The sequence below is a fragment of the Caloenas nicobarica genome, chromosome 1 (assembly GCF_036013445.1).
Source record: "Caloenas nicobarica isolate bCalNic1 chromosome 1, bCalNic1.hap1, whole genome shotgun sequence".
Taxonomy (NCBI): Eukaryota; Metazoa; Chordata; class Aves; order Columbiformes; family Columbidae; genus Caloenas; species Caloenas nicobarica.
In genome coordinates, this window is record NC_088245.1 from 211,955,716 (window position 1) to 211,980,331 (window position 24,616).

General features: G+C 44.8%; 1 protein-coding gene across 6 annotated transcripts in view; it reads left to right on the forward strand.

Annotated features, from left to right (window-relative positions):
• The window catches only part of PAK1 (p21 (RAC1) activated kinase 1), a 78,715-nt gene that overhangs the window by 22,104 nt on the left and 31,995 nt on the right, over positions 1-24,616 (forward strand). For 3 of the 6 annotated variants that reach the window (XM_065636873.1, XM_065636885.1, XM_065636880.1), the window contains exons 2-3: positions 5,027-5,105; positions 21,306-21,516. In XM_065636873.1, the coding sequence (XP_065492945.1) occupies positions 21,327-21,516 (190 nt within the window). In that variant the 5' untranslated portion in view covers positions 5,027-5,105; positions 21,306-21,326. Of the gene's footprint in view, positions 1-2,024; positions 2,304-5,026; positions 5,106-21,305; positions 21,517-24,616 lie in introns of those variants that run through there. The other 3 variants (XM_065636893.1, XM_065636900.1, XM_065636867.1) reach the window with 2 other exon arrangements.

Here is a 24,616-nt window from a genome sequence, read left to right on the forward strand (position 1 = left end):
GGGCTCTGAGGAAACTGCTAAAATCTTTCTTTTTGTCACTACACAGTGTGGCTTTGGAGCACTTCATATCATTTGTAGAGTAGGAAAGCAGTTCTTACAAACTCAAGCTCTTTTTAAAATATGTCTTCCTGCATGGAGATCGTGCCAAAAAGTAAGGGGGAAGTGGGAGCTTGTATTTAAAAGAAACCCCATGCAAAGTGGAACAGAGCAAAAATAATGCCCTTCTTCCAGGGATTCAAGAAAGGAGAGAACTTCAGGGAACGGGAGGAAAAAATGAAAAAGATTTTTAGTGCCTTCATGGGACAGAGTCTGAGACTCATTTTTTTCTTCTGATTTATGGTTGGTGCCTCCTGTGTCTGGATCCTCAACCTAGTTTTCAAGCTGGTACTTGGAATTACACACCCGCTAAATAAAACTCAAGCTGCTTTTTGTGCTCTTTAGCTTGTTTTTTGCTATGGTCAGTCATCTTCAGAAAGAAATGCTCTTAGGCTTGAAGCTCAGTGTTGAGATACAGCCCTTTTGTGTTGAAAAATATAATAATCCAGATGACCGGATTCTGAAGGTTGAGCTCAGTTCTTATGAACAATGTTACAGAGTGACATGGCTCTTGTAATTGGTTTAGGAGGCTGTAATCTCTTCTATCTTCTTGCTTTCTAGATTAAAACTTTACTGATTCGTTTGCTCTGAGTTCTTGAAGAGGCACAGTTCAGATACTAGTCGAAGTCTAACAAACCGATTATGAATTCTACTAGAACAGATTCTTCCACTGTAAGCAAAAATATTCTTTCAGTCTTTGTTCCTAGAGGTGGCTGCTTTGATTCAAACAAACACCTTGAACAAATCAAGAGTGGGGTTTGTCCCCAGTGACGTCTGTCGGGTAACGGCAGGTTCTAACCCTACGTTCAGGAAGCCTTGTCTGATGCGGAAGGTGCTGTGTTCCAGCTTGAAGAGCCCGATTGATTTCCCTGCTCTATAATGTAAAAAAGATGTTTTTTCTATAGCTCGGCTTTACTCTGAAACCTGAAATCGCATGTGGCACTGTGAGCAAAAAGCCCTCTTTAAGTGACGTTCCAATTCTGTGCGAACTGGGAACAAAATATCTTTTAAAAGAAATGGTGAAGGGGAAATTGCAGTCGCTGCTTAACACTTGAGTCCCTGGTCTACAGATCTTCTGACAGTGGTTTAACAGATGGTCTGAATGTATATTGATGACCCTCAGGTGGTCTGAGTGTATTTTCTGTGATGCTGCGAGATGCCTACAAGGCTTGGAAACGGAGAGTTGCTTGAGTAAGAGGTGGGCAGATGGGGTTTTGGTGAGGGGAGCGTAGAAACACACTAATCTTGCACGCCTTTTCTGGGCAGCCTTTTCAATAAGGGGTCAGAATCTGATCCCTCTTAAATACTGTGGGGTTGGACGCAGGGAGATCTTGTTTCCAAGATGATTTGACTCTGAGGTGGCTGCAAGAATTGAAACATCAGGTAATGCAATGGCCAGATACTCAGCAAATGCCTTGCAGGGCGGCTTTCTGAACGGACTCCTGGAAGAGAAAGCAGAGGACCAAACATCCTCTGCTCTGAATTTGTGGATTTGGAGAGGTGGCAGGTCATTTAAGAAGGCTGCTTTGCATCTTTCTCACTGACTACCGTAAACTGAGTCTGTCCAAATCTTTTTTCCAGGCTGCACAGAGAATTTCTGATGCTTTCTGTTATCAAAAGCAGAACTCGAAGGAGAAGGAATCCTGTCATTTGCCAAAGATATGAATGCTGCATTAGGGGGCTTGAGCACATTAATATTAATAATAACTTGGACAACAAAATACTACTCCACCAGTCTTTCCTCTGAAATAAACCGCGTCAAGCAAATTGCTGTAACATTAGACTGAAACTTGGCAATTATGTTTGTGTGGCAATTTGATTCTGTTCTCTTAAAATACCCCTGGAGAACATCCAACTGTAGCTCTGCTCTGATCCCAGTGCTGCCCTGCGGGTGCCCTGGACGCTCACACGTGCGTGTTAAGCAGCGAGCTCCGACGGCGTGGTCTGCGTGGTGGTTAGAAAGCTTTGAAATCTGGTTTGCTCTCACAGGGCTTCCCATTTGGGAAAGAAAACCCGATACCATCTCAAATTTTAACTCTGGAAGAGGAAGGGAAAATAAAAAGCTTCTTTCTAGGGGACAAACCTTGCTCCAAGCAGGAGCAGTTCACCTTCTGTCCTTCAAACTCCAGGGGCCAGGGATGAGGAATTTCCTGGGTTTTCCGCTCAGCGGTGACCGTGGTATCTGTGTGGCTGCTGTTTATTACGCTGTAAGTAATAGTTTAATGGCCTCGCATGCAATACATTGCTATTTTGTGTTGCTGTGTGGTTTTCAGTAGCATGTCAGAGAATTACTTATGCCTTTTTATTTGCATCGTTCAAGAAGGCAATATTTTAAAAATGTGGTTGTGATACCAAGGGTTTGTGAACTGGCGGGCAGACAGGCTTTTGCTTGCTCTAAAGATTTCCTGTCTAGAGAATGTAAGTCAAAAACATGACAACTATGGGATTTTTTTTCCGCCCTTTTATTTTTTTTGACTCAGGCTTCTTTCCTTCTCCTGCATTTGAATCATCTTACAAAATGACTGGTTTCAGGGTAAAATGCAAGCATACCAACTAAACTGTGGAAGTCTTCTTGTCATGTGATAACTAAGTGCTGCTTTTAAGTTGGAACTTGTCTCTTCAGCAGCACGTGTGCTTAGTTTGACTTGCTCCAAAATGAGTCATTTTAAAACCACTGGAAGACCCGCTGTCCCTTTGGGGTTGAACAAGGCTGGCAGCCACATTTCTCTCAGGGGGAACGTTCAACTCGGGCATATAGTTATTGAAATATTCAGCAGATAAGGATGTGGAACAGGGATGGGAAAGACCATCAGGCAGTAGCAGACTGGTTTCTTGAGCATCCCTGCTGTTAGACCTGGGCACAAAGGCACCGTGTGGGCAGCGTTTGGCTCTTGGACCTCGATGTTTCCTGACTCCAGATCCATCCACCTGACCCCAGGTTGCACTGGGGGTGGTAGTAGTTATTCTAGGGCTGTTCTGGAGGTGTCCATGGGAGAAGGTGATGATTTGGGAGGTGGTGCTGGAATGAGGTTCTAGAAAAGCATCTGTCTGTTGTTGGCGTTATTTAATCGCTAATAACATCAGGGAACCGAACATGGGTGATTATCACACGAGTTCAGTGATGTCCTGGCTGCAACTGCTTCGTGGGTTTGGTTCATTTGGCATTGAGAAGCTTCTGGAGATGTGTTTTCAGCCACCGTGCTTTTAAAATCAGCACCTTTAAAAACCCTGTTGAATGTGGAATTGCGAGAATATGCGCATACGTAGACAGGTATGCGTTGAATTCAGTTGTTGCAAAATATGCCCTTGGAAACCTCATCTCGGATGTTGTTGGCGCGTCCTTCACATTTTGGCAGTTTTCAGAAGCTGTCAGGTAGTACGGTGTGGGAAGTGTTACTGGGCATCATGGGATAAATCCTGAAATTTGGGCCAAACTCCCGCTGTTTTCAGTAGGTGGCTTGCTGGCATTAAAGCCAAGTACCCCTTAGCTGTCACAGCTGACCTTTCTGTCATTTTAAAGTCAAGGGGACTGAGAATTGGTCCTTGTATCTTGTATTACAGATCAAACCGCAGGATTGCAGCCCTTAACACTTATACACGCGCTCGGTTTCGTGAACAAGAAGTTGGTTAAATAAAAAGATTTGCAGTAACTGTTGTTTAGGTTCTTGGTAATGCTGGTGAAATGCCAGAAATCTTGAAACAGAAATTAGATGGTGATTTAGAGCAGTGCATAAAGAAGATCTATTCTGCAGGGTGAACACCGATGTTCTGAAAACTCTACTTTTCATAAGCAGAGAAAATACAAGCACTTTTGTTTTAAAATGACAACTTTGAATTCTTTCAAAATATCAGCACAAATTTATTGAGACATTGTTCAGATAATCGATTTTTTTTTTTTTTTCACTTTTAGGAAATGTTTCTATGGAATGCCTGCAACTTCTGTCAGAATATTGCTTTCTAGTAAGAGATGCTGAATTGCATCCAGTTTAGAAGTTAATAGTTTGGAAGTAGGCACCTGAAATTCCTGACTGTCACCAAATAGTTGAGATCATATGTTGTTCTGGTCTCTTCTGGCTGTGCAAGAAAGAGGAAAATGTGTTTGCGTTGGCAACAATCAGAAAACCAAAACAATATCCCAACAGTAAAAAAAAAATAAGGCCCAAAAGCACCTGGAAGGGATTTATTTATTTTTTTTCCATGCTGTGTGCTCTGTAACTACCTAAATTGCCTTTTCTTTGAAGAGGTGATTGACTGATGGGAGGAGGGCAGAGCAAACATGAAGCACTCACACTTTTCCCCTCATTTTTGTGCCTCCAAGATCACAAATAAGATCTGTGTGAGAACTGGGACAAGAGTTTGTGCCTCCCAAGTACCAGGACTGTACTCCACACATTCAAACTCAAAATGAGGGTGTTGTAGTGCTGATCTCAACTCTTTCACTGATTTTTATGCTCAAGGTTGTTACTTATCGCCTCTTTTAATTTGTCTTCATCGCTAAACTGGGGCTTCCGACGTTGTTGACTATAAACACGTGCTTCAGATTAGTAGTTTGAAAGATGTTGCATGTCTCTCTCCTTTACAGCCTCCCCGCCACTTTTTCCCGCTTGCCATTGCAGAATTGATGAGGTTGGCAGGAGCCTCCGTGGATGGTCTGGTTCAGCACCCACTTAAAGTAGTGGCAGCTGGAACAGTTTGCTCAGGGGCACGTCCACACGTCCAGTGGGGTTTTGAGCATGTCCAAAGGTGGAAACTTTGTGATTTTTCTGGGCAACCTGTTGGAAACTCTCTGATTTTTTTTCTTCTGGGCAATGTGCTCTGTGGTTTGGTTCTACCCCCCACCCCCCCACCCAGGGAAAAAAGTTGTGGGTTTGGTGGGTGTGTTTTTAATTCCCCTCCTTCTTACATTTTAATGGTATTTCCTGTATTTCAGTTTGTGTCCGTTGCCTCTTGTCCTGTTGCTGGATTACCTGCAAGAGGAGCCTGGTTCCATCTTCTTTGCACTCCATCAGGTATTTATGCACATTGATAAGATCTCCCCGAGTTTTTCCTTGTACAGGCTGAACAGTCCCAGCTCTTTCAGCCTCTCCACATATGTCAGATGCTCCAGTCCCTTTATCATCGTCCTTTGCTGGACTCTTTCCAGTATGTCCATGTCTCGGGGCGGTGAGCACTTGACCCAGCACTCCAGATATGTCTCACCAGCCCTGAGCAGAGGGAGAGGATCTCTTGACCTGCAGCCCAGATGCTGTTGACCTTCCTTGCTTCAAAGGCTCTTTGGAGGCTCATGGTCAACTTGATGTCCAGCAGGACTCCCAGGTCATTCCTCTGCACGGCTGCTTTTCTGCTGGTCGGCTCCCAGTCTGTGCTAGTGCCAGGGGTTATTCCTCCCCAGGGCTTTGCGTTTTCGTTTGAACTTCACGAGGTTGGTGTTGGCCCATTTCTCCAGCCTGTCCATATCCCTCTGAGTGGCAGCACATCCCTCTGGTCTGTCAACCACCCCTCCCAAAACTGTATCATCTTCAAGCGCCCTAAAAGTGTACTCTATGCTGTCACCTTTAATCTTTCCCTTATGAAGCATCCAGAGTCTGGGGTGAAGCATTTTAATGAATCAAATCTCTCAGAAGCTCTTGAAAGTACATTGCTGTTCACTGGGGAAAATCAGACAGAAATGAGGTAGCTCCTCTAGCACTAAAAGAACATTAAATACTGTGCCTTGTAGTGAAGGACTTCATCAGGATTATTTAAGACTTTGATTCCTTGAATCTCTGATATTTCCTGCAATACCAGCCCACTCCCTATGCTAACACCATAGCAACCTGCTTGAAGTGTCACTGTATATTGCTTGTTGGCCAAAAGCTGGACAAGGAATGTTTTCTTGGGTAGGAAATGCATGGGGTCAGTAGGAAAAGTGCAGCAGAAAAATCCTATAGTAATTTAATAGTATTGCAAAGTGATTTTTTTTTTTTTCTTTTCTCCCCTAAACTGTGCCCCAGAGGAAATCGGGGCATCAACTGAAGTCTCAATGCTTTATCTTTATCCCCCTCCCCCAAAACCTACACCCTAGGCGCAGTCTAAACCTCTGTGCTAACAGATGGTGTTGAGAGGGGGAGGGAAGGGGAACAATTTGCATCTAAATAGCTGAAATAAAAAAGGGTCATGTCCCAGAGACCAGCCCCACTCACCTGCTGTTTAAATCCCCCTGAGAAACAGGCAAACGGCCTTAGTTTTGTAACATTTTCGTCAGCTGTCCTTACTCTCCGGTGCATTCTGCCCTAGAAAAGCTGCAAACCCGCGTATCATGCTGGATGGATTGCGTTCTGGCCCCAAAACGATGAACTCTTAAGAATTTGGTTCTTTGAATGCGGTCAACAGCTGTATCACTTCTGTTCAGCCCTCCCATCAGAGTGACTGCTGCTGTCAGCCGTCCTAATTAGCGCAAGCAGTAATGGTGTAGAAACGGTTCAAACCAAGCCTGGAGAACAGGAGGCCGAGGGGAGATCTTATTGCTGTTACAACTACCTGAAAGGAGGTTGGAGCGCGGAGAGGCTTGGCCTCTTCTCCTGAGTAACAAGTGACAGGATGAGAGGAAATGGCCTCGAGTTGCGCCAGGGGAGGTTTAGATTGGATATTGGGAAAAAATTCTTCCTGGAAAGGGTTGTTGGGCATTGGAACAGGCTGCCCAGGGCAGTGGTGGAGTCACCATCCCTGGAGGGGTTTAAAAGACACTGAGATGAGGTTCTTGGGGACATGGGTTAGTGACAGTGTTAGGTGAACAGTTTGACTCGATGAGAGTCTCTTCCAGCCAAAATGATTCTATAATTCTGTGGTTCTAAATATTACCTCTTCTGTCAGCTCCATACTCGCATGGCTGCATCAGTCAGTTTTCAGAGGTGCTCTTGCCTGTGGCCTCACACCGCAGTATTCTGCACTGGGTTTGTGTGTGTAAGTGAGATGGGGTTTGGCCCCAGTGACCATCAGACTGCACCCCAACCGTGATCCTGAACCTGCAGGTCTGTGGGACGGTTCAGTGTTGGGTGGACGTCCTTGATCCCTTCCTGCTGCTGCTTCTTTTTGCTCTGGCTTTCTGAATGTACTGTGAAAATTTGCCAGGTTAAACTAAGACCTTCCTTCTTTGTAATGATTTTCTTCTTGAGTGTAAAGGTCTAAAATTGTTCTAACTGTTCTGGGAGCGGGAAGGGGAAAGGAACATTTAGGTACCACTTATACATATTCATGGAGACTGCTCTGGGTCTACATTCTGTCCTTGCAGCAAGGAGCGAGCTTTTGTCTCTTCAGACAGATTTTCTCAAAGTTTAAGGTTGTGCAAAGCCTGTAATAAGGAAAATCTTTCCACTTCATCATAATCACATGCACCATCCCACCTGATTTCCCTCTCGTGTTTGAGGGTTGCAGGATATGCAAGAGACAAGTGGGCTTTTACTGCTAAATATCAGGGTGCGTGAAACCTGCTTCTATCCACGACTTCCTTGGACTTCTACACTCAAATGCTGAAAAGAAAGAACCTGAAGATAGCTCACGTGGTTCAGGAACTTTATTAGTTTTGTCTGTTGGCGTCTTCTCTGCTTCCCAATAAGCCAGAGGCATTTGGAGTTTGAGTTTGGCAGAACCAAGGGCTCAGCAGAATAAGGATGGTGAAGGACATGGCTGGGGACCCACTGCGGTCTTCCGTGTAGAATAAAACGTCTAAAGAGGGGGATTTCTATTTCTGGAAGCGAAAGACCTCGAATCTCCTATTTCTTCGGCACAAGCCCGCAGGGAAATTTTAAGGTTAAACTTTTCTGAGCTGACCAGCTCTCTCTCCCACAAGTGTCTTGGAAGAGGAAATGGGCTCAAGAAGTATCTTCATTTTCTTTTCTCGTTTAATTCCCGAGTGTATTTCCATACAGCAAGTGGTAGTGGCTAAATGACCTGTATGCATGAGGTCAACGTGGATTTGGGCAACAACCTTAATTATATGCCTCTGGGGGGGTGGTTTATTTATTTTTTAAATTAATATGGATTCCAATTAGTAGAAACAAGATCTGGTGTATGCACACTTACAGAAGTAACTAGGCAGTGTGTAATACCAAACTATATGAATTCAGAGCTATTGTGCTTTATAGATTTACAACTTTTTTAGTACTTTATATCACTACATGCTCTTCCTTGGACTCCAGTTCGGTGAGAGATGCAATGCAGGGAGCTGGCTGGGGCAGCTGTGCTGACTTGTGCTGCCGCCATCTCCTCTGGATAAAATGCTTGTTATGCAGCAGGGCCCCACAGAGCGTGTGAGAGCAAATCCAGAAAGGAAAAGTGATGTTTAAAATATTTTTTTCTTTTTTTTAAATAAAATCATGTAAACTGTGCAGCTGTAGAAAAGGCGCATGTTACTTTTTTGACAAAGGAAGCAAAGGGCAGAAATAGGAGGAAATAAGAGGCGCCCTTTGGGATGATGTTTGCAGGTAGCGGGTTAAAGAATGGGAAAACTATATTTCTTGGCCTAAGATACATGCTGCTTTTATTTTATTATTTTTCAATTCTGGTTTGTTTGTTCATTTGTTTTTGGGTTTTTTTGTTGTTGTTTTTTTTTTTTTAAGCATCTTAGGAAGTGGCTGACTGACATCAGAACATTTATTTCTCTATCTTCCTGAGCCCTCCAATTGGGAGAGGAACTTGCTGTACAAAAAGGACCATTCTAGTAGTTTACACTGTGGTTTTCTTCAATCACTTTCTAGGTACAGAACTAAAAGATTAAAAGAAGATGTGCTGGATTGGAACCACACCTAAAGCAATCCTTGGCATAATAGGATTATGTGACTGATTTTTAATTATAATAGAATTCTAACTAGGTTGTTTTAAGCATACATTCAGCTCTGGTTTGTTGTTATTGGTCTGATTGCCTCCTAAATTAGAGATATTAATATTCTAATTCACGGCCTCCCTCTGAGGACACCGACATCGAGAGAGTGTGAAATCACTGTATGTAAATGATATACAGGCATGCAAGATAGAAAACAGCCTTTAAAGACACTAGCCAAAACTTAGGTCTTCTCTTTACCTGTGATGTCATAACCGAGAGAATGATGAATTGATATTTTTCTGTATTTATTTATTTCTCTGTCCTGACAGGTCTTTCAAACACTTAGAAATGTAGTCTGAGAAAAATGCCAGTAACCTCAGGCTTTGAGGAAGGAGCAGTTAATGAATCTCCAAGGAAATAGCCAGAATAGAGATGCTCTGTGGTAGAGAGAAGGTTGGGAGCCAGCGGAGCAGGGGCTGGAGACAGCACATCATCTGCAATCTAAGACAGAAACCATCTGCTGATTAAATATTAAAAAGACAGACTTGTGGGCTGATTTGCTCCGGTCTGCTTTCTGAGAGCCCATTTCAAAAAGTCGTGGCTTGGGATTTCACTGCTTCTATTTGAGATAGCTTCGTTCAGCTTTATCAGAACAAAAGCATTAAGTTTTTGCAGGTTTTTAATTTTATTGAGGATTGAAATCCTCAGGGGAGGCTTCACCTATGGGGAGGTAAATTCAAACTGTGTTAGAAGTTTAAAGAACGTATATTAATCTGAAATCCAACTTCTACTTTTAAAGCTAGAAGGGACCTTGGACAATGGCAGGCCATAAATTTGGGAGTCTGTTTTATAATATTTTAACCAAGCAACAGAGACTGATACAACTTTGAGGCTTTAGTTAAAATAGAATATTGAAGCTCCTCAGATAAAACTAGGTATACGTTGAAGAGTGTTCACAGAAAAATAAGAGTTATTTCCAGCCTGAAGTGACTTTTTTAAAAAATAAAAGCAGCCAAATGTGTGTATCTTGGGAGGCTGTGAATCAGCACCTGCGAATACCAGGAGTATGAGAATAACCAGGAATGGAGGGGAATTCAGCTCAAAGGAAACGACTGGAAAGAAAGAGTAGAAGCAGCAACCTTATGCTTGCAAAGGAGAGAGCTCACGTAAGCCTAAAAGAGGGGAGGTTCGGGCTGGATAAGAGGAAGAAATTATTGGCCCTGAGGGTGGTGAGACCCTGGCCCAGGTTGCCCAGATAGGTGGTGGATGCCCCATCCCTGGAGACATCCCAGGCCAGGCTGGACGGGGCTCTGAGCAACCTGAGCTGGTGCAGATGTCCCTGCTCATGGCAAGGGTGGCACTGGATGAGCTGTGAAGGTCCCTTGCAACCCAAACCATTCCATGATTCTATGTTCTGGATTGATTTCCAGGATCTCTTTTCCCACAACCAGCATATTTCACTTCCCCACATCCCTCTGTGAGGAGTGTAAGAACAGGAAAGGGGGAGTTCGTGCAGGTTGTGCCGCAGTGGGTGTACAAACGTGAACTTCAGTAAAAAGGGAGGCAGCACTTGAGTGAGGCAGTGTGTAAATGACATAAAGTCAAAATTGGTTTGGGAAGTGCAGCCCCATGTGTTCCTCCTGGGCGTGCTCAGTGACCAACGCTGAGATTTCTTGTGTGCTGTGAAATAGCTGTTTCCAAAACTGACTGCCCTGTTTGTATCTTGAGTTTTAGAGCAAACAGAGCTGTTACTGTGAAGGTGAGGGGTGAAATTGTAGCGCGCTAGCTACGGAATTTAAAAGATCTCGTTTTACACTCTCTTGCCTTGGATTTACAATAGGGAAGAGAGTGGGGTGGATACCGAGATGAGAATTGGTTTGAGTGCCTGAACACTTGGGAAGCTATAGCGTTACGGGCAAGTAGCAGGAACCTCTACCCGAGTGTGTTGGTAGGGAATGTCCTTGAATATTAATTACTAGAATTAAGGAAGGATGATCAGAAAACTCTGTGTCTTGATCTGCTGTGTGCTGTGCTCTCATAGGGAGGCTGATTCACATGCTGATGACCTTCATGGGAAGGAGCTGTGGGACTTCAGCAAGGTGACTTACAGTGATGGGAGGGAATATTATACCAAAGGCCTGGGCTCGTATGGCTTCCTGGAACATCAGTCTTCGGTTATTGTCTTCATTTTGGAAATCTGGTGAGCTTTGGCTGCACCTGGAAAAGGTACAACACTGTCTATGGAGCTTCTTGGCTGCTCAGTAGTGACCATAAAATGATTTTTAACATTTTAAGTACAGAGGGGAGATGCAACCAACCTGACAAAGCAGTCTCGAGATGAATAAAACATGCGTACTGGCAGGCCATCCATCAGTGAAATCCAAATCCTGCTGAATTTGCAGTTCATATTGTTGCTAATTTTATGATGGAGATGCTCGCCCACCAGGAATTGGATTGAAAGAAGTGAGTCGCTTGCTGCCAATGCTGACAGGGCTGCGCATGGGAGCTCGATCGGTCTCCGCTGGGTTGGGTTTTGTGGCTGCAGCCGATGCTGCTGGTTCATGAGAGAGAACGAGGTTTAAATAGGTAGCAGTGAAGATCCATGCGTCCTACTTAAAGCTGCTTAGGTAATTGTAGCAAGAACACGGGATAAGAAGATCCATGTCCCAGAAAGACTTGCACAAAGATGTTGAGGAAAACCTTGCCTATTATTTCTGGTCCTGTTATTAACTCTTACTCCTAATTACCTAGTGCCTTAAAATGGTCCTGCTACTGTAATAAGTGATGTTCTTATATTTGCTTTTGTTCAGTAGAATAAAAATAGTTCACTTGGCTCATGGGCTTTATTTAACTGAGCGCTAATGCAGAATTGTGTCATAACATATTGCAGAAACAGCAGATCCTTTGTACCAGTCCTATAGAGCTTTCTATTCTCTCCTGACATACAGTAAGTACAATTGGGATCCGAGTAAATGATGTGATAAAAGGCCTGATGGTACCTCCTGAAAACAAACTGCTGCTCATTAACTTAAACTATGATGATTCTTAATGCACTACTGAATGCTCTGCCATCCATTTGTACAAGTAAGGAAGTCTAGGAACGCAAGACCTTGCCACGGTATATTCGCTCCGCTTCCTTCTTTACGTACTGGGATTGTAAACTAGGTACAATAGGGCATTTTTCAGTGGCATGTTATTATAAACACAGAGCTGATGCTCTACTGTGAAAGCTCAGTTTGGTGGAAACCCTAAGCTACCTTAGGCTTTTTCATCTGCCTTTTAAGTGAACTGCTTTTAGAGCATTAAATATATCATAGTGGAAGGAGTAAGCGTTGCAAACTTGAAGCAGATTTGCGTGCAGTTCTCAAACTGTTTGTCTTTACTGATCCTAAATTCTCTCTTTCAGTTCTGGGTATCTGACCGTGCTTTCCTTGTCTTTTAATTCAGTTTGTCCACAAAAAACTCATGTTTGATGCAAAGCTCATTCTGTCTTGGGAAAATTATTCCTTCTTCCTCTTTCCCCAGCTTGAGGAAGAACCAAATCGTTTAACGAAGCAACGTGAAACCAAAGCAATCTCTGCGATTTCCTTTAATTGAAAACTACTGCCAGTATGAAAATCCTGGCTCACAATTAAGGGAACGCGACGGCTTTGCCGGTCATTACATAAATACTACAGGGCTTCCTACTGTCATTAGCTGTGCTGAGCACAATGGAGCTATACACAGGAGCGAGCGCTACTCTGATGATAAATTTTTGCATTTCCAATTAGCACTGAACTGTTGCGGCATTTCCCCCTCAGCCTAATTGAGGATCTTGGATAGCTTCGTCTGCTAATGATGCTCTTGCGCGTTGTCTTCTTTCTCTTTAGTTTCCCAGCGTTTTGCTCTTAAGAACATCGGTTTCTTCTTTGAGGTCTCTGTCTTGATATTTTCCCCTCAGAAAAACTCACCTTTTACAGGTTAATGCAAACTTTCTGCTGTTTACATACTGTGGATTTTTGCCAACCGCTGCATTACGGTGTCCTCTGTGTGTGTGGGATGTTGTTGACTTGACCTGACGATGTTCTAGTTTTCTGACATCTTCCTCCCACCCCCATTACTAAATGGCAAATGTCAAATCTTTGCGTTTGACAAGATGCGTGCATAAATGCTATCTTTTTGCAGATAACCTATGTGTATTTAAAACATGAATAGATTGTACAAGGAATTATTCCGTATTGGGGGTAGCGGGGCTTAATTCTGAGCCCTGTGCTCTGTGTTCATCTTCTGGATTGGAAACTTTTGAATGGAAAGATGATTAATGATTCGGCTGCTTTCAGTTGCTGTGGCTGCTAATGTGCAGTTTGGACTTAGAGCCAAGTAACTTAGGTGGAGAGTAGCGAGGGTGTGTTTAACTGTGTGTTAACATATTTTCTTTATGCTGCATCTAGTCATTTCCTCCGGAACACAGATTTCCTCCCGGAAACCTGCTTATATGGGCTTTGGGTTTGCTTTAACACAAGAGACCTTTATTTTTCCCACCCTGCTTAGCAAGCTCCGACTCCAGCCACTACTTCGACTTGTGCGGTTGAAGCTTTGCCTTCCTGCGAGCGAAAGTGGAACCTGAGCCAAGGCTGCTCTGTACGGCGCTGGAAAACGCAGCCCGGACTGACATCTGCAACGGCGAACTTGCTTGTTCGGGCACGTAGCTGGGGGAGGGGAGACGGCACTTCTGGAAATGAGGAAATAAGGAGGATGATTTGTGGGCTGAGAAGTTTTGAAAATGATACTCTTGGTTCCTTCTGTCTCAGCTTGGATTTTTTTTTTTTTTTTTAAATATGGATGCAATTTATTTCTCTTGGGCCGTTTAAAAGCGCTGTTAGAATGGGGTAAGCGCTCGGTCAAAACCAGCAGGCAGCTGCCGGGGGATGCGAACAGCTGGAGCCAGTCTCTGCAGCTCCAAAACCGTGAGCGACCCAACTGCTAAAGTGAATTCATCCCGTACTCCAGGTGCTTGGGCATAACTGACATTGACTGCAAAATAATTATTGTTTGACACCGCCAGGTATTCGTGAAAACAACCAAAGCGAAGTTGAAGCCTGGCAAATTAAGCCGGCGTTGCCTCTGCAGTTTTGGATTCAAGCCTAATGTGGTGGAAAGGGCTTGACCTGCCCAAGTGCTACTGAAACCCTCTGCGTGTCTGGGTTAGTGTCACCGGGGTCATGCGTGGGCCCACGGCATGGAGCCTGGCAAAAGCTGGGCCTTGATTGTTTAAAGCAGAAAGAAGCTTCCTGAACTTGAGCAAACGGAGAACTCTGCTCAGTTGCTAGGAATTGAGCGGTTATGAGCAAATGGAGAACTCTGCTCAGTTGCTAGGAATTGAGCGGTTATAATTAGTCTGTTCTTCTTTAGGAGCGTATCTGTGCACTACGATGGCTCAGCATGTATATCTGCCCAGGAAGAGATTTCGCAGCTCTCCTGCTCAGAATTAGTGCCCACTGCAGCGGTGTCCGTCACCTCTTGCAAAATACGGGCTAGGGAATCCCACTCAGCAGTTCTTGCATTTAGCCCAAACAGCTGGGGTTGAATTAAAGCCTGTTTTTTCTAAAAGGACCCTCCGATCTTTCAGCTTTTAAAATTCCAAGCCATGGAGTCTTCCGGCATTCCTCGGGTTGTAGCTGGTCAGTCATCCTTTATGTCTGGCACTATGGAAATGACGCGGTGGAGCGGGACTGGAACCAGCGTCTGGCCATCTGCCACGAGCACGTCCCCCCTCCGCACACCTACTCGCTCTGGCTGTAGCAGCGGGTGCGTCCTCTTCTAAATGTGTACTTACTTTTAGTGATTTAATCATGGTTTCATTTAATTTAGCGATTTCGTCTGCATCTCTAGGCGTTGGCAGCACTTGCAGGGGTCTCACAGGTAAATTTTAAAGACAGATGAGCAAACACTCTGGTTTTGTAATTATTTGTTAGAACTTTATGAAACTTTGGGGCTTTTTAAAATTCACATGTAAATGTTGCATCTGGGCTGATGCATTGATGGACCTTGACTCTTTTTTTGTTTAATTGGCACGCTTGTGCAGCACTCAGATGTGCAGTAACTGGTTGGGGAGACAGCTAGATGCTACAGTTTGCTTTTTATAATCATTTCTAGATGTAACGATCAGCCTGTCCTCCCCCAGGGTGCGTGAATTGCTGCTGCCCTTTTCTGTGACAGCCAGTGTCCCAAGTTCTATCTGCTGTCAGGTGAAGGAAAAGGACACATCTTGCCTCTTTTTCAGGTGGGACGTGTGTGGGGTGCCTTTCCTTCAACGCGGTGCTGTGTTTGAGACCTAATCCAACGCAAAGGTATAAAGAAAAAAAAGAATGAATGACTCTTCATCCTGTGTCGAAACCCAGTTGGTAAATTGCTGTTAATTTTCTGCTGGGATTTGGATGAAAGCGTCACACAGAGGGACAGAATGTTTGAACAGAGCAGGGGACGGCTCTGCTCCTTCCCACCAGCACAATACAAGGAGGAAAAAGATTTTTCACTCCAGCCATGGGGTGGGAGGCTGCTGGGATACTGGCGCAGAGGTAAAATGCTTGTTCTGATCAGGATCAACTCAGTTATAGGCAAAGACTCTTTTATGGGCAAGGCACCCTTTCCTCACCCTGGCAAAAACAGAAAAATAGCATCTTGGAAAAATGTGAGATTTTCTTTTGGTAGGAGGCAGAGAGGGAGGAACAGTCGCTGAGCATCTCCCTCCCCCATCTCTTGTTTAATATAGTTTATTCATCTGTAAGTTGTAGCGAATAACTTACAGCTACTGTCTTGCCAGACTGCATGAATTATAGATGGCTCTTTTATGAGTTTTCATATTGGCTCCAGCAATTAGTATGCGTTGGACGTAGTTATCTTCATGGCATCTACTGTAGCGTAGGTTTCAGCTCCTCCGAGTTTTTAATTGCTTTCTGTTTTAGCAATCAGTCATCTGCCTGTCTTGTGACGGAAGGCAAAGAAAACACAACCAGCTCGTTAGAACCTGGTAGTTCAACGTGGAGCATCAGGTTTGAAATGATGCAGTTTACCAGAGGGAAAAATGACATAAATAGAGGATATTTGTTCTTTTTTTAATTATTATTTTTTCTTTTTGTGTGTGTGTGGTACACACAGTAGTGCCAGAAGGTTCCACATATGTTGGGGTCCTGCTCTGCTTGATGAACTGCTCCTGAGCTTGTGCCTGTATTACAAGAAAGCTACAGGTATAAACTTCACGATGTTGAGCCTTATCTTTTAATACCTAACACAGCTGAGCAGACCTGCGTGGATCTTTGCATGTCTGTGTACTCTGGGATGCTGCTGTTGGCACCTGTGGGTGCCGCGCTCTGTTCAGCATCTCAGTTTGCTCTGTCTTGAGCTGCCAGGTGGTTTCCTGAGTCTCTTGTCCCCTTGTGCGTGGTTGTCTGTCACACCTTCCTGCCTGCACAAGTGTTTTCTAGGTATGAAAGGAGAGTTTGTCAGGTCTGCTGTTCGACTCTGCTGAGGCTGGGGTAATCTAATTTAGCTAAAGAGCTTCAAAAGTTGCTGGGGAAGGACAGGGAGCATTTGGAGGTCTCTGTAACTTGCCTTATGGCAGTCATAGGTTGCAGTATATAATAAAACTTTTATTTTCATGAGTACTGTGTGCTGAAACCACCCGAACTTTCAGTACTCCCAAACGGCTACAGAAATAATAGTCCTACATCATGTCTATGCCCTCCTAGTGGTGTCTGTGGGCTTTGGTTTGAGTGCTGGTATTTTAATAGATATATAGTAGTTGAGAATAATTGTGTCTGCAGCTAAAACGTATTCCCTCATCTAACTGCAGTTGAAAAGTTCATGTGCTGTTTCCTTGCTTTCATTGTTCACTTAATCATCCCATGGAAACATAAGATGAATTTCTCTGCAGAGCAGAGTCGTGCTGGTGCGAAGAAGGGAGTAACCGGGTCCGGTGACGCTTTGCATTCCTGTTGGGATGGATCGCGCCGAGCAGAGTGACTCACTCCAGTGTCGTAGCGCTGATGTTATGCCGGCTGGTGAAGCGATTGCTGAACCTGAGCAGGGCCTACACAAGGGGGATTTGTTTAAAGCCTTCTTACGTGTGAATCGGCAGGAGATTATTTTAGGAAGAAGAGAATTTGCACAGTCAACAAGGCTACAGTGAGGGAGACGGCCTCCTCTGTTACCGCTTGCTGGGGCTCTGTGCTCTGGGGGCTCAGCTCTGCTGCAAAGCCCTGGAGAGGTGGGTGGAATTCTGTCAGGACAGGGTTTCATCCACATACTTTGAAGTCAACACAAGTTTAAAGTATAACGATGTTGAGTTTGAGGATAGACTGCATCTCTGTGTCACAGTGGGAGGACTCATATAAGCAGGTTTTTGGTTTTCCCTTTAAATATGGAGTGGAAAAGGAGTTTTCGGCACCCTCTAGGATAGTGTTGCTATTAGAGGGTATAACTTCTGTAGAACCAGTCTCTCAGTTTTGTGTGTTGAAAAATTTATCTTGTCCCCCATCTCCAAACAGATTAAATAGCTCTTGTAACTCCAAACAGATGACTTTGAGGAGGAGTAAGGTCTGGGGACTCGAGCGATGGAGAAGAAAGGAAAGGGTGAGCTGTAGGCTTTGCTCATGTGGAAGTTGCAGTTATCAAATAAGTATAAAACAATATTGTTTGTTAAACTTTTAACTTCTCAGCAGTTACTTGCTCATTCAGGAAATAATGTAAAATAAACAAGAGCTTGTACTGCCAGTGCTTCTAGCCCTGCAGTAAAACAGTAATTCACTTGTGTTCTATACTTTCTGACTGAGGGATTTTGAAAAACCCTCTTTATTTGAAGAAACTGTGCCCTGGGGTTTTGCACTAGTGAAACAGAGTGAGGATGCTTGACATCCAGAGGTTTTTCTTATGTTTTCATAGTCTTTTTTCTTTTGCTGATGTTCTTTTTCCTTCCCCTAGCACTCGGCCAACCTCTGCCTGTAATCTGGGGGGGTTTTCCTCCTCTTCTCACTTCTTTTTCTCCATCCTGAATTCACGTGCCGCTCTGTTCTCTTGTACTCAACTTCTGTCTGATGTTGCATCCATTCCCCAATACAGTAAACTTTGCTCTGTCCCCTGCTTAGTCCTGTGCCTCTGACAGCAGGTAACAAGCACCGATTCTCACCTTCCTTGGTTGAAGAGGGACCCAGCAACGAGACAGTCTCCTCTGCCATCCCAGCAGCTCCAAGAGGTCTGGTTGGTGGGATAATCTTTGGATTCACCTTTATTCAAACCCCTGTGGGGTAAACCGGGGTGTTACAGCAGCAAATGTGGTGCCCGCTCCTGCAGGCACAGAGCTGCTGATGCTCATTTTCCTTCTGCTTCCATTTTTGCAGCGTATTCCTGACACCTTCCCAGCAATTTGCTTTCTCACGGTTAAATAAACACAAATGCAACGCAAAATGTGGCACTTCTGCTTATGCCATTTCAAACGCTTTAGTTGTGCCGGTTCAATACCAGCCACTGACACTGTGACGTGCAAAGCCCATTGGTGAGGCCTCAATATCTTCATGTTGCACAGGATATGTGTGCAGCAGCGGCTGCCAAATTTACCAGTTGGGTTTTAGTTTAGACTTTTTTTTTTTTTCTCCACTGCTTAGACAGGAAGAATAGTCGCTTGCACCACTTTAGGGCTGGCACTCCAGCTGTCACTTCATTCTGCTCTGTTTTATACTGGAGAATGGCATGAGCTGAAGCACGAGCAATGGGAGATGCACAGGGCACGTGCCAGAACACACCCAGACAAATGCAGAGCTCATTTCCCCACACGCCTGCCAAACCCCAAACTATCCCACCGTTAAAATCAATACCCCAAATGCTAGTCTGTCATTTAAAATTCCACTGCGCGGTTGTGTTGGGAGGAAGCGGGGCTGGGGTCAAACCTCTTACAAAGCTCCCTGTGTGCGAAGACTTGTCCAAAGCCTTACGGGCTGTGTGATACTGCCAGCCCTCCGTTTAAAAGCAAGGGTGAAGAAACTAGGAGCCAAATAAGTGGAGGAGAAGGCGGAGCTGCAGACCAGCTATAACTTGGCAGGCGTGGGGAACTTCTGCTTTCAGCAAAGTCTAACACGTTGCAGCTGGGTGCCTTCAGAAAGCTGTGGGCAGCATTTGCCTTTCTTAACTCCCTGCAGCTGTGAGAGCAGCATTCCCCGGGGTGCAAATCTTCCCATTTGGTGCTGAGCATCAGTAGCTTGGCCAAAGAATCATAGAATAGTTTGGGTTGGAAGGTACCTTCAAAGCTCATCTAGTCCCACCCCTGCCATGAGCAGGGACATCTTCACCAGCTCAGGTTGCTCAGAGCCCCGTCCAGCCTGGCCTGGGATGTCTCCAGGGATGGTTCATCCACCACCTCTCTGGGCAACCTGGGACAGGCTCTCACCACCCTCAATGTAAAAAATTTCTTCCTCATGTCTGGCCTGAATCTCCCCTCTTTTATTTTAAAACCATCGCTCCTTGTCCTATTGCAACAGCCCCTGCTCAAAAGTCTGTCCCTATCTTTCTTATTGGCCCTTTTTAGGTATAGAAAGGCCGCACTAAGGTCTCCCTGGAGCTTCTCTTCTCCAGCTGAACACCCCAGCTCTCTCAGCCTGTCCTCCCAGCAGAGCTGTTCCAACCTCGCATCATTTCTGGGGCTCCTCTGGCCCCTCTCCAGCAGCTCCATGTGTGTCCTGTGCTGAGGACCCAGAGCTGGCCCAGCACTGCAGGGGGGTCTCCCCAGAGCGGAGCAGAGGGGCAGAATCCCCTCCCTCTGCCTGTTGGCCACACATCTTTTAATGCAGCCAAAGAAGTGTTTGAAGACTGGCAGAGTGGTGTTGTGTGGTTGCAGGACCATCATGTGGTTGTGGGATCTGTTCAGATTGTGACCCATTGTGGTTCCTCTGAGTCCAGCCTATGGAAAAGCAGCTCCCTGGAATCCAGCGCTGATCTTGGCTTTGGAACCAGACTTCTCACTTGTGGAGTGCAAACCGCTTTTGCCTTTCTGCCACCCAATAATTCTTGCTGAGTGAAACGTCTTCCCTTATTGCTTGTGAAATTCATAAAGCTGTTGAACTGCCTTTTCCACCCAAACAGAAACTATTCCTGCTTTGGTCTTTGTTCCGCAGTTAACTCCCAGCTTTCTTTTGTGAACGTAATGCAGGCAAATTCCAGTTTCCAGAAGGATCTCACTGCAGCCAGGCTGTGTCTGGACTAACGCTGATCTCATTCGGGTCGAACAAGCTAGTTGTTGCAGAATAATCTATTACCCTGTTCCGAAGCTTCCGTCTTTAAATCCACACAGCAGGGATTATTTGCTTAAGGGTTTACGTGTGTATTGGGGGATCTAGTTCTGTTTGACCCTTCCAACAGAACGAAACGCAGGCAACTTTCCGGGAGTTTGAATTGCTGTTGTGGAAAGGCTGGGGCCGGCTTGGGACCAGCGAGGACCACGGCTGAGATGATGTGGGTGCAGCTCTGCGGCTTCCCGGCCATCGCTGCCTCTGAACCCCTTCAGCAGCTTTTTAGCCAAGAAGCCTGAGTGCACGCGCCAAAATTCTTCGAGTGCAAACTTCAGTCTTTCTGTATCTGCTGGAGGCTGATACAAACCTTTTGATGTAGTTTCTAGCGGAACTTGCATGGATCTGAGAGGTCTTGTGAGATCGGCAACTTGTTGGCTCCTCGCAAGTGTATTTTCTGCCTGGTGTTTACTGGTTTTTTTTTTTTCCCTCCCCACCCTACACTTCAAGTTGTGCCAGCGAAGGTTCAGATTGGATGTTAGGAAAAAATTCTTCATGGAGAGGGTTGTGAAGTGTTGGAACAGGCTCCCCAGGGCAGTAGTGAAGTCACCATCCCTGGAGGGGTTTAAAAGGTGTTTAGACAAGGTTCTTAGGGACATGGGTTAGTGCTAGAGTTAGGTTATGGTTGGACTCAATGATCTTGAGGGTCTCTTCCAACTGAAATGATTCTATGATTCTGCTCCATAGTTTGCTTAAGGCTGTATCATGAAATAGGCTGTTCTTGTTGATCAATAACACAGATCATAGAATCATTTTGGTTGGAAGAGACCCTCAAGATCATCAAGTCCAACCCTAACCTAAATCCTGGCACTAAACTGTGTCCCTAAGAACCTCATCACGTGTCTTTTAAACCCCTCCAGGGATGGTGACTCCACCACTGCCCTGGGCAGCCTGTTCCATGCTTGATCATAGTCTTATTAACAGAAAAAATTTGGAGCTTGAGTAGGATTTGTCACTCTCACACTTGGTCTGTGTTGATACAACATTACAGGTTAGTCTGCAAATACCTGTGTGTGGTTTATTTGACTGTGTGCGATTCTAATTTATAATAAACAAATAAATAGGTGGTGTTTGTTTTTTTTTTTTCCCATTCCTAGTAGCGGCCTCTCCAGCTGAAGATGTCTAACAATGGAGTTGAAACAGAAGACAAACCGCCTGCTCCTCCGATGAGAAATACCAGCACTATGATTGGATCGGGAAGCAAAGATGCTGCAACTTTAAACCATGGCTCAAAACCTTTGCCTCCCAACCCAGAAGAAAAGAAAAAGAAGGACCGATATTTCCGATCTATTTTACCAGGAGATAAAAGTACAGTGTTTTGTTTCTTATAAAATTCCTGTCTGAATGTTGCTCTGAATGACCTTAGTTAAGCACCTGATGCTCAGTAACGGTTCAGGTTTTAGAAAATGTTGTGCATTTGTTTTCTGCACAACTGTCTTGGTCATTTTGGGGATGCATAAAGTGCTGGCTGTAGATCTGTTTCTTCTAATGATTAATCCCGCCACATTTAATCCATCCTGCTTACTCTGGTTTGTGCTTTTTTCTTTTTTGTGTGCCTCTTAAATTATGAGAACAGTGTCCCTGAATACTGGAATTAGCTCTGCCACTTCCCAGCCTGACTTGGCTTTAATGGTCTTGAAAAACATACATTTTTTTTGTACCAGTTACAAGCTTGCCATTTAAAGCTGGAATTGGCAATTCCTTTGGTGGGGAGCAGGGGAAGGTCTTTTGCTTTTTTTGTTGTTTTAAACAGCAAATAATTTGAGTTAAGCACGACTAACAAGCCATCTCCTGCCAGGCCTGTCCTATGTTACTGTGTCATGACTATGTTCTTGTGTTTGGGTTAGGTATTGTCTACTTGCCGTCAAGAATAATCCGTTAATACAAATTCTTGCACATTTCCCGTGAACTGAAGGAGTTTTCTCTTGTTATAGAGACTGTAACAGATGGAACTGGAGATAGGAACTGTGAACTGTACATGCAATTCTGATTTTTAAGATCAGGATATTTTAAAAACTCTCTCATGAATCCTTTGAAGTCATGTAAGAAAAAAAACTCCATCCTCTCCTATGTGCCTGTTTCTTTTTATATCTGACCTATTTTTTGGACTTTCTCTTTCTAATACATTAGCTTTTTATAGAGTCTAGATTGCAATGGTGTCTGGACACTGCATAACTAAAGTCAGGCTTAAGTATCTTCGACTTCTCAGGCTCCAGGAGGGAGGCTGCCTCCTTAATTTTTCTTAGCAAGAAGTCTAATTGCAGTGGTATTTCCACTTATTTAAATAAGCAAGATCTAGGTTCATTTTCTACAAAATATTGCAGCATTCATCATCATCATCATCATCATTATTATTATTATTATGTGATACCTTCAGCAACTTTGAATTGTTTTACAAACCTGGATTTTTGATTCTGCAGTCTAGAAACCCATGAACTCCATGTTACAAGTTTGCTGAATCTCGGTTAGAACTTGCCATTGTGAGTACTAATCCTAAAGAGCTGCAGGATTTTTGTGTCGGCTTACTGCAGGGAGTGGGGTTTTTAAATCTCTAGGCTCAGCAGTTGCAGAGAACAAAGAAATCACCTGGAATTTATAAGAGAGTAAAAGAAATACAACCCGAAATGCTGGTTTGAAATGGACTTTGAAGGAGAACTGCAAAAGTGAACGAATTGGGTAAAATCAGCAAACAGGCTGCTGCTGATTTGAAGATACTTGTGTTTACTGAAGATTGGCCAACGTGGCAGATGCTTCAAGACATGGGAGATTTTTGTTTAGCCAAGCCCAGCAGAGCCTTCTGTTGCAATACACCTGCCCGAACGAAAGTTGTTCCTTCTATCCTCTAATTCTTGTCAAGCAAAAAATACCATTAACACCATCACGTTCACTTCAGATTAGTTGATTTTTCATTTTATGAAAACTTTTTCTGACCTCATGATGACAACTAAATTCCCAGTGCCGCCTGCTGCTTAAACATTAATGAAATTCCCAGGTGTTCAGACACCTCTGTGTGCTTTGTGCCTGAAATAATTTGGGTGTTATTTGTTAGTTTGGCTCTAAGATCAAGTCCAACCAGTAACCTAACGCTACTAAGGCCACCTGTAAACCATGTGCCCAAGAACCTCATCTCAGCGTCTTTTAAACCCCTCCAGGATGGTGACTCCACCACTGCCCTGGGCAGCCGGTTCCAATGCTTCTTTCCAAGAAGAAATTGTTCCCCAGATCCAACCTCAACCTCCCCTGGCGCAACTTGAGGCCGTTTCCTCTGGTCCTGGCGCTTGTTCCTGGGGAGCAGAGCCCGACCCCCCCTGGCTCCAAGCTCCTTTCAGGCAGTTCAGAGATCAGAAGGTCTCCCCTCAGCTCCTGTTCTCCAGCTGAACCCCCAGCTCCCTCAGCCGCTCCCATCACACTTGTGCTCCAGCCCCTTCCCCAGCTCCATTCCCTTCTCTCAACTCGCTCCGGCACCTCACCGGCTTTCTTGTCATGAGGGACACAAAACTGACCCAAGATTTGAGGTTTGGCCTCCCCAGTGCCCAGTACAGTGGCACAGTCACTTCTCTAGTCCTGCTGGCCACACCAGTGCTGGTCCCAGCCAGGATGCTGGTGGCCTGTTGGCCACCTGGGCACGCGCTGGCTCATGTTCAGCCTCTGTGACCAACACCCCCAGCTCCTTCTCCGCCGGGCACTTTCCAGCCGCTCTTCCCCGAGCCTGGAGCGCTGCCTGGGGTTGGTGTGACCCAAGTGCAGGACCCGGCACTTGTTCCTGTTGAACCTCAGATAATTGCCCTTGGCTCATGACCTTTGGGTTTTTACCCAGGGAAGCCACCGATTTGTGTCTAACCTCTGCTGGGGTTGCGAAGAGCCTGTGAAGATCTGAAATGCTCGGCAGTTAATTTTGCTGGCAAATAGGGACATTGGCTTTTTTTCTGTATCATGAGAGCTGCTGAAGTTGATGCCATCACTCCCTTCAGAGAAGCAGTAGCTCTTTACTCTCTGCAGGGAACAGGCACTTTACAAAGAATGCATGAGAAAGGTGGTGAAGGGATTGTGCTTTATGCAAAAGTGCAGCTCAAACTCATGGAATCCTGCTGTGGAGCAGGTGACAGACCTGTTGAGAGCTTGTGGGTCCAGATCAGAGGGGAGGCCATCAAGGGGGAACATCTCAAGGGCATCTTTTACAGATCGCTGGGTCAGGAAGGGCAGTTCTAGCTGAAGGTTTTACTGCTCTGTGTAGCTGAGTCTCGTTCAGAGCGACATCTCTTGCTCTGGATAAGTTAGCAGTCAGCAGTCATCTCAGTTTGTTGATTGAATGGATACCAGAACGGTTGGTTGCAGAGAAGTTTGTTGGGATTTGGGTGTGTGGCTGTCTGAATGTAGAAATAAAAAAATAATAATTAAAAAAACCCCA